The sequence below is a fragment of the Leiobunum rupestre genome, chromosome 3, assembly GCF_980474605.1.
Source record: "Leiobunum rupestre chromosome 3, qqLeiRupe1.1.hap1, whole genome shotgun sequence".
Lineage (NCBI taxonomy): Eukaryota > Metazoa > Arthropoda > Arachnida > Opiliones > Sclerosomatidae > Leiobunum > Leiobunum rupestre.
This window is the reverse complement of record NC_143386.1, coordinates 53454072-53469271: the sequence shown is the minus strand read 5'-3', so window position 1 is coordinate 53469271 and position 15200 is coordinate 53454072. Positions and strand designations below refer to the sequence as shown.

The 15200-nt window shown below is 38.7% G+C and overlaps 1 protein-coding gene across 1 annotated transcript; it reads right to left on the bottom strand.

Annotated features, from left to right (window-relative positions):
* Positions 1–205: 205 nt before the first annotated feature.
* On the bottom strand, positions 206–9631 carry LOC149952592 (protein white-like). Its single transcript, XM_090169775.1, has 5 exons — positions 9431–9631; positions 7775–7843; positions 7607–7705; positions 289–480; positions 206–223 (listed from the first exon to the last, which is right to left on the bottom strand). Exons 1-5 carry the CDS (start codon positions 9629–9631, stop codon positions 206–208), a joined length of 579 nt encoding a protein of 192 aa, XP_090025901.1.
* Positions 9632–15200: the final 5569 nt, after the last annotated feature.

The window sequence follows — 15200 nt, the reverse complement described above, 5'->3', positions numbered from 1 at the left end:
GGAAATGCCGCATCGCTGCTGAACACATTTCCCCCTGGCACCACCCTTGGGGAATACCTCTATTTTCTCTAAAAAAAATTGTTCAAATAGTAATTTCACTTTTAAAATGTTTTAATAAATAATTCCTGAATTTCGTAATGTTTAAAAAAAGATTGAAATGAAAAATAATGCAAATATAGCACAAACGGCTTTGAGGTTGGTCCTTTTAGAAGAACAGTGTAAGCTATAAAAGTCGACAAGATAAACGAAAAAGGTAATTGCGTCCGGAATTTTCCCTATGAAAGCAACTCTGGCGTTATGCATCAGCAATACGCGGTCAAACATGGCGAAAATGCCAGATGATGGTTGATGAATGGTGCAGATGACCACCTTTCCCAGGTCTGCCAAGAATTTCAGAGATAACACGACATCGTGGGCCATGCTGCTATCTAATCCGGTGGTTGGTTCGTCGCATATAATCACAGGCGTGTCACTTATTGTCTAAAAGAAACCACGGAGGATTTGCGCGTCTTATCAGTAGAAATTCAGATATTATAACGAACCAAAACACCAATTTCAATATAAACAAAAGTAGCATAAGTGTGTCAGAACGGTATACTAGTTAATACGAGTTTGTTGCAAAGTAAACAAGTCGGCCCAGGCCGTAATATTAGTTCCACATCAGTGTATTCGAGTGGGCAAACCCATACACCCTTAGTAGACACAGGTAGGCAAACAAATACAAAAACTGCTGAGGCTATGTGATTTCTTATCGTTTGATATATAAATTGCCATCCTAAGTTAAAGAGTGGGTGCCGCCCACCCTCAGGATACCCGGGTGGGCAAACCAATTAAAAAGCTGTTGAGGCTATGTGATTTCCTATCGTTTGATATATAATTTACCATCCTATGTTAAAGAGTGGCCACCGGCCACCGTCAGGATACGCGGGTGGGCAAACCAATACAAAAGCTGTTGAGGCCATATGATTTCCTAGCGTTTGATATATAATTTACCATCCTATGTTAAAGAGTGGCCACCGGCCACCGTCAGGATACGCGGGTGGGCAAACCAATACAAAAGCTGTTGAGGCCATATGATTTCCTAGCGTTTGATATATAATTTACCATCCTATGTTAAAGAGTGGCCACCGGCCACCGTCAGGATACGCGGGTGGGCAAACCAATACAAAAGCTGTTGAGGCCATATGATTTCCTAGCGTTTGATATATAATTTACCATCCTATGTTAAAGAGTGGCCACCGGCCACCGTCAGGATACGCGGGTGGGCAAATCAATACAAAAGCTGTTGAGGCCATATGATTTCCTAGCGTTTGATATATAATTTACCATCCTATGTTAAAGAGTGGCCACCGGCCACCGTCAGGATACGCGGGTGGGCAAACCAATACAAAAGCTGTTGAGGCCATATGATTTCCTAGCGTTTGATATATAATTTACCATCCTATGTTAAAGAGTGGCCACCGGCCACCGTCAGGATACGCGGGTGGGCAAACCAATACAAAAGCTGTTGAGGCCATATGATTTCCTAGCGTTTGATATATAATTTACCATCCTATGTTAAAGAGTGGCCACCGGCCACCGTCAGGATACGCGGGTGGGCAAACCAATACAAAAGCTGTTGAGGCCATATGATTTCCTAGCGTTTGATATATAATTTACCATCCTATGTTAAAGAGTGGCCACCGGCCACCGTCAGGATACGCGGGTGGGCAAACCAATACAAAAGCTGTTGAGGCCATATGATTTCCTAGCGTTTGATATATAATTTACCATCCTATGTTAAAGAGTGGCCACCGGCCACCGTCAGGATACGTGGGTGGGCAAACCAATACAAAAGCTGTTGAGGCCATATGATTTCCTAGCGTTTGATATATAATTTACCATCCTATGTTAAAGAGTGGCCACCGCCCACCGTCAGGATACGCGGGTGGGCAAACCAATACAAAAGCTGTTGAGGCCATATGATTTCCTAGCGTTTGATATATAATTTACCATCCTATGTTAAAGAGTGGCCACCGGCCACCGTCAGGATACGCGGGTGGGCAAACCAATACAAAAGCTGTTGAGGCCATATGATTTCCTAGCGTTTGATATATAATTTACCATCCTATGTTAAAGAGTGGCCACCGCCCACCCTCAGGATACCCGGGTGGGCAAACCAATACAAAAGCTGTTGAGGCCATATGATTTCCTAGCGTTTGATATATAATTTACCATCCTATGTTAAAGAGTGGCCACCGCCCACCCTCAGGATACCCGGGTGGGCAAACCAATACAAAAGCTGTTGAGGCCATATGATTTCCTAGCGTTTGATATATAATTTACCATCCTATGTTAAAGAGTGGCCACCGCCCACCCTCAGGATACCCGGGTGGGCAAACCAATACAAAAGCTGTTGAGGCCATATGATTTCCTATCGTTTGATATATAATTTACCATCCTATGTTAAAGAGTGGCCACCGCCCACCCTCAGGATACCCGGGTGGGCAAACCAATACAAAAGCTGTTGAGGCCATATGATTTCCTAGCGTTTGATATATAATTTACCATCCTATGTTAAAGAGTGGCCACCGCCCACCCTCAGGATACCCGGGTGGGCAAACCAATACAAAAGCTGTTGAGGCCATATGATTTCCTAGCGTTTGATATATAATTTACCATCCTATGTTAAAGAGTGGCCACCGCCCACCCTCAGGATACCCGGGTGGGCAAACCAATACAAAAGCTGTTGAGGCCATATGATTTCTTAGCGTTTGATATATAATTTACCATCCTATGTTAAAGAGTGGCCACCGCCCACCCTCAGGATACCCGGGTGGGCAAACCAATACAAAAGCTGTTGAGGCCATATGATTTCCTAGCGTTTGATATATAATTTACCATCCTATGTTAAAGAGTGGCCACCGCCCACCCTCAGGATACCCGGGTGGGCAAACCAATACAAAAGCTGTTGAGGCCATATGATTTCCTATCGTTTGATATATAATTTACCATCCTATGTTAAAGAGTGGCCACCGCCCACCCTCAGGATACCCGGGTGGGCAAACCAATACAAAAGCTGTTGAGGCCATATGATTTCCTAGCGTTTGATATATAATTTACCATCCTATGTTAAAGAGTGGCCACCGCCCACCCTCAGGATACCCGGGTGGGCAAACCAATACAAAAGCTGTTGAGGCCATATGATTTCCTAGCGTTTGATATATAATTTACCATCCTATGTTAAAGAGTGGCCACCGCCCACCCTCAGGATACCCGGGTGGGCAAACCAATACAAAAGCTGTTGAGGCCATATGATTTCCTAGCGTTTGATATATAATTTACCATCCTATGTTAAAGAGTGGCCACCGCCCACCCTCAGGATACCCGGGTGGGCAAACCAATACAAAAGCTGTTGAGGCCATATGATTTCCTATCGTTTGATATATAATTTACCATCCTATGTTAAAGAGTGGCCACCGCCCACCCTCAGGATACCCGGGTGGGCAAACCAATACAAAAGCTGTTGAGGCCATATGATTTCCTAGCGTTTGATATATAATTTACCATCCTATGTTAAAGAGTGGCCACCGCCCACCCTCAGGATACCCGGGTGGGCAAACCAATACAAAAGCTGTTGAGGCCATATGATTTCCTAGCGTTTGATATATAATTTACCATCCTATGTTAAAGAGTGGCCACCGCCCACCCTCAGGATACCCGGGTGGGCAAACCAATACAAAAGCTGTTGAGGCCATATGATTTCCTAGCGTTTGATATATAATTTACCATCCTATGTTAAAGAGTGGCCACCGCCCACCCTCAGGATACCCGGGGGGCCAAACCAATACAAAAGCTGTTCAGGCCATGTGATTTTATATTATCTCGGTGATTAAATTAGAATTTTCTTAGAGCAGATATTTAATATGGATTATTAACAACTGCATAAATCATATTATTGCAAGAATGTATTTATGTACTAAGAATATGGCAAGACGGAGATTATGTCCCCATGGTCGCATACATTTCAGCTTAAGGGCCTGTTGCCAAAGCCCTAGCCAAAGTGCTAGCCCTTTGAATTTAACATGTTTGATTCTAGCAAAGCAGACTTTTGCAACACGCCCTAAGTTCGACTGCTTTGGATTTTTTGGTCTCAGTCTTTCAAGTAGACGCGAGCGTAGACGATTCCAATCTTTTACTTTTATTGTTCTATGAGACTAAATTGTTTTTTTCGATCACTCTCCCTTTAAGGGGGTTGGTCGGAGGGGGCGGAAATTAGCGGCACTGCGTGCGCGTCAAAGAGCTCTATCGAATGAGACCAACTTGTTTTTTTCGGTCACTTTCCCTTTAAGGGGGTTGTTCGGAGGGAGCGGAAATTAACGGCACTGCGTACGCGTCAAAGAGTTCTATCGAATGAGACCAAATCTCTGGACCAAATATACAAACTATACAAGTTCGCCAAGAAGGCGATAATATTATTTTGTGGCCCACATAAACGACTTCGATAAGAAAGTGCCACACTTATTTATTACTTCTGACCATACACGGTTTCCATAAGAAAGTGCCACACTTATTTGTTACTTCTGACCATACACGGTTTCGATAAGAAAGTGCCACACTTACTTATTACTTCTGACCATACACCGTTTCGATAAGAAAGTGCCACACTTATTTGTTACTTCTAACCACACACGGTTTCGATAAGAAAGTGCCACCCTTATTTATTACTTCTCCCATACACGGTTTCGATAAGAAAGTGCCACACTTATTTATTACTTCTGACCATAAACGGTTTCGATTAGAAAGTGCCATACTTATTTATTACTTCTGACCATACACGGTTTCGATAAGAAAGTGCCTCACTTATTTGTTACTTCTGACCATACACGGTTTCGATAAGAAAGTGCCACACTTACTTATTACTTCTGACCATACACCGTTTCGATAAGAAAGTGCCACACTTATTTTTTTACTTCTAACCACACACGGTTTCGATAAGAAAGTGCCACACTTACTTATTACTTCTGACCATACACGGTTTTTATATAAGAAAGTGCCACACTTACTTGTTACTTCTGACCATAAACGGTTTCGATTAGAAAGTGCCATACTTATTTATTACTTCTGACCATACACGGTTTCGATAAGAAAGTGCCTCACTTATTTGTTACTTCTGACCATACACGGTTTCGATAAGAAAGTGCCACACTTACTTATTACTTCTGACCATACACCGTTTCGATAAGAAAGTGCCACACTTATTTTTTTACTTCTGACCATACACGGTTTCGATAAGAAAGTGCCACACTTACTTATTACTTCTGACCATACACGGTTTTTATATAAGAAAGTGCCACAGTTACTTGTTACTTCTGACCATACACCGTTTCGATAAGAAAGTGCCACACTTACTTATTACTTCTGACCATACACCGTTTCGATAAGAAAGTGCCACAATTCTTTGTTACTTCTAACCACACTCGGTTTCGAAAAGAAAGTGCCACACTTATTTTTTACTTCTGACCATACACGATTTCGATAAGAAAGTGCCACACTTACTTATTACTTCTGACTATACACGGTTTTTCTATAAGAAAGTGCCACACTTACTTGTTACTTCTGACCATACACCGTTTCGATAAGAAAGTGCCACACTTATTTGTTACTTCTAACCACACACGGTTTCGATAAGAAAGTGCCACACTTATTTATTACTTCTGACCATAAACGGTTTCGATTAGAAAGTACCACACTTATTTGTTACTTCTGACCATACACGGTTTCGATAAGAAAGTGCCACACTTACTTATTACTTCTGACCATACACGGTTTCGATAAGAAAGTGCCACACTTATTTATTACTTCTGACCATAAACGGTTTCGATTAGAAAGTGCCATACTTATTTATTACTTCTGACCATACACGGTTTCGATAAGAAAGTGCCACACTTATTTTTTACTTCTGACCATACACGGTTTCGATAAGAAAGTGCCACACTTACTTATTACTTCTGACCATACACCGTTTCGATAAGAAAGTGCCACACTTATTTGTTACTTCTAACCACACACGGTTTCGAAAAGAAAGTGCCACACTTATTTTTTACTTCTGACCATACACGGTTTCGATAAGAAAGTGCCACACTTACTTATTACTTCTGACCATACACGGTGTTTCTATAAGAAAGTGCCACACTTACTTGTTACTTCTGACCATACACGGTTTTTCTATAAGAAAGTGCCACACTTACTTGTTACTTCTGACCATACACCGTTTCGATAAGCAAGTGCCACACTTATTTGTTACTTCTAACCACACACGGTTTCGATAAGAAAGTGCCACACTTATTTATTACTTCTGACCATAAACGGTTTCGATTAGAAAGTGCCACACTTATTATTTTACTTCTGACCATACACGGTTTCGATAAGAAAGTGCCACACTTATTTGTTACTTCTGACCATACACGTTTTCGATAAGAAAGTGCCACACTTACTTATTACTTCTGACCATACACCGTTTCGATAAGAAAGTGCCACACTTATTTGTTACTTCTAACCACACACGGTTTCGAAAAGAAAGTGCCACCCTTATTTTTTACTTCTGACCACACACGGTTTCGATAAGAAAGTGCGACACTTATTTATTACTTCTGACCATACACGGTTTCGATAAGGGGGGTCGAAATTGTGCCCCCTGTTTACCTGAAAAGTTGCGTAGCCCCACACTGTAATTCAAACTTCCCGTCACGCCCATGTCACCCTTCGTGAAATTTCACTGGGTTGGGGGCGGGGGGAGGCCGAAGTTAGAGGTTAACTTGACCCTAAAACGCCATAAATATACGTTAAATAACCCGGAAAAAGGAATGTGAATTGCGACAACTTAACTAGACAAATCCCCCCGCGTCGCTAAAAACGGCTAGAAGTTCCGAGTCAAATACAAGAGCTGCGTGGCTCGATTGGTAAATTCGTCAGTAATAGAGACAACGCCGCCAGCGTCTATCTGGGTTCGAGTCCCGCCGCCGCCGCCAATAAAATAATTTTATAATTTATTTTTCGCAACTCCATCTACCGTGTCGTCGCTTTTCCACGCCGCCGACGCCAAACAAACAAACATGCAACACTTAACGACAATCCATCCATAGCAATAGTCCCACTTCGATATATATATCTCGATGTGGAACTAAAAAGGGAAATGAAGAGGGGGTCGGAAAATACGTCATCAAAATCGAGTTACTCCAGCGCCGCCGAGTGAGGCGTTTTAGAATGTATGTCTACGGGCGAGTAAATCGAAGATAGAAAATCGCGCCAGACTAAAGCCTAGATATAAGGTTGCTAGTACTATTCCAACTAGTAGGTTATTTTGTCTATAGTGTGACTAGGTCTCACTGGAAATGTTAATAGGCGCGAAGGTATAGCTGACACACTTTTGGGTCTTATGCTACTTTTGATATACATAATATTATTACAAAGCCTAGGATATCAACATGTCCGAATGAATTAAGTAAAATACCTCGATTTCAGGTACAAGTAAGAATATAACTAAATGATGTTAGGTTCCAATTAAATTCAAATGAAGAGTGATTTTCCCCACTTTAATCCATTGAAAGACAAAATGGATTCGTACCTCTGTAGCCAGAACGAGTCTCTTGTATTCTCCGCCGGAGAGGGTCTTCATGAATCCAGGAATTCCAATCAGAGAGTGGGAGCATTTTTGCAATCGAAACTGCAAAAGTAATTATATATATATATAATTACTTTTCGAATATTAAAATTGTATCCTTCTAAAAATTACCTCTCTAAGAACCGATTCAATCCTGTCATTTATTTCGTTGCGTTTTATGTTTTTAATCTTTAATCTCATCTGAAATTAAAAAAACTTTAAAATGTCTTACTATTATATAATATTTTGGACATCAAGGCAAATTCGAAACTGCTATTTCTGGGACTGAATGAAGGTTTATATTCAATACGCTAAGAACAGTTGCCTACTTATTGGGGTTTTGATTTTCCCGTCGTCTGTTTTTACGTTAGATATGACGATAGCAGGAAACCTGAAGGTCTGCTTTATATATATATTTTTTTAATAAAATGTTGTAAAATATGATACAAGCTAAAATTTACTAATTTATACACGGAATAGTCTCTTAATGTGATGTAATGTAGTTCATTTTCCGAAAAATTGAAATGTGGAAAAATTTCCGCAAATCCGAGAAATAAAAATTGAAATCAATATTCGTTTAATTTAACGCTTGACTAGTCTAGAGGTTTAGCTTTCCTTTGTGTATCTAAAAAGCGAGCAGAAAATGTAGCGACATTTATACTTGCGAACAATATTAGGCAAATCATGAAATGAAAACGTTTTTTTTTCCTTTTTTGAGGGGAAATACGGAAAGAGACCTAGGAAATTTTCAGGTAAAGTTTCCGACTTCCAACTCCAATGGTAAGTTAGATTATTTGTAAGGATAGTTTATTGTACTTGATAAGGTAAGAATGCTCTTTTGGTTTTTACAGATGATAATATGTTTTGATTAGTTAAAGGTGGCTATAATAGAACCTTCTTATTTTTGGGAAAAGCTCAGAAAGTATAATTTAATTTGATTTAAAACAAACTCATTTGCCAATGTATTGAATTATAATTTGTTTTTTAAACTAAAATTAAATTTCTTAGTTTTCAAATTTTAAAAGAAAAATTTACTTTAAAAGTTATAAGCCATCACTTTATTATTTTGAACTAATATCGATAATAACCATCTTAATTACTATTGAATTACTTTCAAAGCCAAAAGAGTATATACAAAAAAAATCCAATAATATTTTTAACTATAATATAGATAAAACATGAATTTAGATGAGCTAGACTAAAACCACTTATAAAGACAAATATTTTCATATCCGTCTTTTACCTTAAATTGATTTAATATCTAATGAATATTAATAACATTTAATTTGTAAAATACGTCAAATGTACGACGGTAAGGCAAAATTACGGCTTGATTACAGCACAGACATCACAATTGAAATCTGTGAATCCGGCTCCCCACTGACGTCACCCTCCCGGCATCGTAGGCCCGAGGAGGATCCGGATGGTAGGCCCTCTAGAATTTATTCGAACTGGAGCTAAGTTTAGGAGTGAAAGTTTCCTCAGAAGATATCAACTGATTATCTTAAAAGTTGCCAATTAAATTAATTTTTTAAAATAATTTAAATAAAATTTTAATTTTTGTTAAACTTATCATTTAGTAATTTGTTTAAAAATTTGACTGATTTTCTTTATTTATTTGGTTTTGGGATAAATTTAGGACTAGATACCATTTTTCAAGACTCGGGATTCGATATAACCCAAAAACAAAACTCGCACACCACAAGTTTCAATTCTTAGATATTTTTCAATATTAATAATAATTTCGTTACAAAACCTAGAATATTTTAGTAGAGAAAAATTACTTACACAGAAGAGAAGATGCTCTTTTACTGTCAGGAAGGGCAGGTAATCTTCGAATTGTTTCACGAAAGCCGATAATCGTGTCAATGTGGTCGATTTCATCACCTGCCCGTTCAATTTCACTTTTCCCTCGTACTCTACTCCTTGGCATGTTCTTCCGGAAAGTAAATTGAGCAAAGTAGTTTTGCCAGCGCCACTTGCTCCCATAACGGCCAGAATCTCACCACTTTTCACTTCTCCTGAAACTGTGTCATTTTTATCAGTATTGTAGATTTCCAATTACTCTTCGTCTTTGAAGGATATAGATTGATGATGCAAAAATATCGATTGATGATACAAAAATATCGATTGGTGATAAAAAATGTGCATTGGTGATACGTAAATCACCCTATTTATTCGTGGTAGTAATACCAAACTTACAACTAAGATAACTTTTCTTTTTATAGAATTATTGTTGTGGCTATTAATTGTAATTAAACTAAAGTACCAAACTTTGAATTTCAATTTTGTTGACAAGGCATTTAATAATAATTCTTAAGCGATGGAATTTTCCTACTAAGATATTAAAAAAGCCTTTCCTACCGTGGTCGAGAATTGTTCTCCCAGATTTCTGGCCAGCGAACGGATTCCACTTACGCTCGGGGACAGTTGTTCGTCCCGACCACCGTTGGTTTCTTGACTTTCGGCCATTGAGCTACTATAAAGAAGTAAAACAATGGTATACTTTGAATATTCTGTTTTTTTCTGTTATTTATAACTATCTGTTCAATAAACTTAAGATAAACTAAAGCTATGGAAACTGTTTTCAAGCTCAAGTAACTACGTGGTTTATTGTCCACGTAAAAACCGCTTTACGGTAATACATGGATGCCCAAATATCGAATTTCATTTTAAAGGTCGAGTTCACCCTGTTTAGAGAAGTTATTTTTTATAGTAAATTATTATTATATTTTCGATATAAACAATTTGAAGGTCAAAAATCCAATTTTAAATTTTGAAAATTGCCCTTTTCAAAGTAGCCATTTCCAAATTTAAAAAAATAACAGTTGGCTTTTGAAACACGAAGGATGCATTTCGTGGACAACGCGAGAATATCGATTAAACGTGGAATTATCTTCTCTTAATTTTCTACTTACATGTACAGTGTAGCAGAGGCTTACTAGCTGATATCAAATGCGCGCTGTTGGTTTGGTGAAGGCAGATGGTTGCGCTCCTCTCTCGGTCTCTCGTGAAAATGAAATACGGGTAGTTTTTAGTACGGGTTTTGGTTTTTAGTACGGGTTTTTCGCTAAACATGCGTTGCGAAAATGTTCTCTTTTAACTCTTAAAGCACTACTCGAAACTGCATCAAGGTTGTTTATTTCCGATGAAAAACTCGAACTCCCTCGACTATAAGCTACGGTGATAGTTTTATGATATTGACGTTATTTGTCCTTTTGTTTTTCCCGCCAAAAATAATATTTTTAAATCCAAGATGTCAGCGGCTCTCGCTACTCAAGGTTCCTAGAAAACAATTATCGCTACTGAGTCAGCTGTTACAGTTGACAACACGTCGATGAAAAGAGACTGCTTGGATAATCACAATTTACGCTTGTAGCTAAGCCAAGAGTAAATATTTTAATAACTGGGAAATTGAAAGTAAGTTATTATTTAAATATTGACAATCCATAATATGGAGAAGTTTAAACAAAGTTATTATTAACATATTTCCAGGAATGAATGTCCTAAATGTTGTATTGAACGTTTCACATTTTGAGAAACTTTCTCGATTGCGGCTTAAAAGTAAGTTCTTTAAGTTTCTCGTAACAAGCTGAAATTATCCGTGATATATTATTAACTGAAGGTGGAATTATTTTGTCACAGATAAATTTTGCAGAAGTTGAAGGATGAGTGTCATTGAAATCACACTGTAAAAGAGGACATTTACAAAGTTTCGGCAATACGTAATATTCAATTTTTTACGGGTATTTTAAACCACCTCTGTCTGATAGTTAAATTAAATTAAGGAGTGGAGAATAGTGAGTCCAATTCGAAATTCGATTCTTTTAATCAATTAATCTAATATTATTTATTTGAATTTGGTTACTGGATTTTTAAGTGGCAAGAAAATGAATAAACATTATTTACATTTATGAAATTTCAGGTCACTATATCCCACCCCCAGGGCCTAGAGACGTCATTGCATTTATAACCAAATTGTTTACAGGTCTCTTTCAAAATGTCAAGCCCCACAATTGTCATTAAAAGATGAATTCTGTACCTTTACGATAATCTGTGTCACTAAAGTGTAAACCGCATACTACACTTGATACTGATGTGTCATTTATTTTGTAATTAACACGAGTTATGATTTTCAGAAATCTTTCTCGCAGAGTTTCATCACTTTTTTAGATTTGCAATATGGACCGCAACACAAAAGTAAGGGTAACTAAATTGTCGAATAAAAATTATTTAATTTCTAATTACCTGTAAACTGTATTACTACGCTCCAATAGTTTGCATAATCTAGTGAATCTATTGACTAATTGAAAAATGAAATTCCAAACCATATACGTATATGTTGGAACTTATTATTAAAAGGATTTCAAACAATGTAAATCTTAGAACATGTTTATAATCAAAATTAACAAATTCCACCTAAATAAACATTTTATTTTATTTAGAAGATAATGAAGTTTATATAGTTATATGTATGGAAAAAGGGCTACAAGACAAGATAAAGTTGTAACTAAAACTATCTAGGGTTAACTTTCTTGCTAAACAATTTGAAAAAACTTAACTGAAACATAATATTTTAAGTTATAAATGGAAATGTAACTTTCAATTATAATTTAAAAATGAAAAAAATTCGCTTTAAGAATATTTGGGTCCTTTTTAGCAGCACGTACTCATCAGTTGTTGGTTTTCACACCATAGAGTATGATGTTAAATCGTCATTTCGCCGAAACGACTACCTCCATAAATAAAATGGACACCGCAGGACTGGGGAAGGGAACTAAATGGGTAAAATAAATGGTTAAACTGTACTAAATATACTGAAGTATAATAAATGCATTTACTGAACAACAAAATGAAAAGAAGGAACTAAATATAAATAACAATATTTTTGAAAAGGTCCAATTTTTTGTGTCAGGAACTTAAAAGCAATATGAAATGAATTATTTTAAACCTCTGAAAAGTCGATATATTATCTCAGAAGTACAAATATATACGTATGTACGCCTCTAGAAATTAAAGGTCTCAGACCCCTGGAAAACAAAAACAATTCTAAAATGAAAGGGTACATTTAGTTCCTACCACAAAAATGGCACCTTTTCCAAAATATTGCTATTTACATTTAGTTCCTGCCACAAAAAATGGCACCTTTTGCAAAATATTACTATTTATATTTAGTTCCTTCTTTTTATTTTGTTGTTCAGTAAATGCATTTATTATACTTTAGTATATTTAGTACAGTTTAACCATTTCGTGTAGTCATTTAGTTACTGCCCCCGTCCTGCGGTATCCATTATTATTATGGAGATAGTCGTTTCGGCGAAATAACGATGTCAGTAGACGCTTCGCCCTAGCATGGCCAACTTCGCGCGCTCACTATGCTTGCACCAGGCGGCCTACCTACAAGAATTTCAAATCCATGTATTGGCATGAAATAAAAGTTGGGTTTTTATTGTCTTCGACGGCCGTCGGGAGCGCAACTTCCGGACCTTAAAGTCGGCTACTTTTGCGATATAAAAAACATGGTTTTCTATTGCACGAAACTTGACCATAATGAGTACATAGTACTGGAAATTATTTAAATATCACAAAATTGTAGTTATTTTATACTTAGGTTATAACTTAAAAGTTCAATATCCATATTCAGGGTGTTTCAGAAGTCAGTGCAATAAATTTAAGGTGTTATAGGGGTTGAGTAAAGATGTTTGACTGTCTTTGACGAGATCCTCTGCGACGAATAGGAAAAGCGCTAGAGAGCGTTAAAATTTGGCCTAAAAACGCCTAAATGTAAGCTTTCAACGAACTTAAGAACCCAGATAGAAAACCGGTTTTAAAGGGGAGTTGGAAAATATACTACAGCGAAAGGGATATCCTTTTGCAGGTACTACTGTCGTGCATGCGGGGACCCACTGCACTTGGTGGTCGTTTCAAGAAGTGTTTCCCTCTTTGAACGTTTTTCGTCAGGCATTTCGCCACGAATATCTAGCCACCGATTATGCCAGGCGTATCCAAATTGAGTTGGATACCCGAACTCAAGGTGCGGATGAACCCCTGGAGCTGTAAATTCACTGTGTAGCTGAATACTACCGGCGTATTTGGGGAAACGCCACCGAGGCTGATAAGGTAGCTCGAGTGTTACGGCAATATCACCCGACATACCGTCATCACTTAAGGGGAAAGGCATTCGCCACCCTGAAAGAGTTGTCGCATTAGGCCAAGATTATTCAATCTGACCTTCTCGCGCAAGCCATTTATCGCCCCCCGCCCACCGCTTTAGAATCCCTATAGCCAACTCTGGCTTACGGGGGAACTTTAGGACAGGTTGGGCGTGCGCCACCTGTTACTGGTGGCGCGGTGAGTTTAGCCGGCAAAATTCTGACGTTTGGAAAGCCGGTAACGAGGACTTCCGAATACTCCGAATTGCACTCCCTTGGTCAACCGTGGTGCTGACGGAACATTTGGCGGGAAAAATCCCCCATTGTTACGGTTCCGAGCTTTGGAACATTCGTTTCTAGGCTTGTTAGACTCTGGTTCCTCCGTCTCTCACTTTGGTTATAATTTTATCCCCATTTTTGAGAAAAATGAGCGAAAATAGCACTACAGTTAGATTTGGCCGTGGAACGTGTCGTGTTGCAGGCAGTATCAGGCTTTCCATAAAGTGGGCCGGCGTAATTCGCCGCCAGCGCTTTCTTGTAGTTCACGGTCTGACCCCCCTGTTAAATTAGGTAGAGATTTTATTGGCGCGGAAAAAATAGACCTAAGAATAAGCGATTGAGGGTGGTCAGTCAGCCCCCTACCTCAGCGCGTCGTCCCCTTCGATTCCGAAGAGGAAGGCGAAAGGATAAATTATTGTCAGGTAGGCAATGAGAGTCTCGGCGCCGTGGGAACCCCCGCAGCGTTGGAGACGTTGGTTTCAAAGTCTAAGTGCACGGATGGGGAGAGGGAACTTTTTTTAAAAACCATCTCGGATTTCCGTGAAGTGTTTACGAAACGGCCCGGCGAAACTTCTATCTGAACATGCGATAGAAACGGGCGATGCCAAGCCGATTTTCGTTCACCCCATCCAGCTAGTAAAAGAAAGCGAGAGGAGATTGACAAGGCGTTTGATGAGTTGTTGGATCTAGATTTGATAGAACCCAGTGTCTCGCCTTGGGCTGCGCCTATTGTACTGGCGAGCTGGCCGAATGGTACCAAACGGCTTTGCATTAATTTAAAGGGTATAAACTGGGTGACGGTGTCTGACTGTTACCCCATGGCTTCGATCCCAAATATTTTGCTGTATTTGGGAAACGCGAAGTATTTCACCACGTTTGACCTTTCGAAAGGCTTTTATCAAGTCAACGTAAGGGAGTGTGACAGACCGAAGACCGCCTTCGTCTGTCATCGGGTGCTTTTTCAATTCAAAAAGATGCCTTTTGAAATGAAAAACGCACCGAGCACGTTCATGCCTCTGGTGGAAATTTTCACGAAGGATTATAAGATGTTAAAATTTAAGACACAAATGTCAAGAATTTTGTTATTCTTGATGATTTACTTTGTGAAATATCAAAAAGCAAAGATG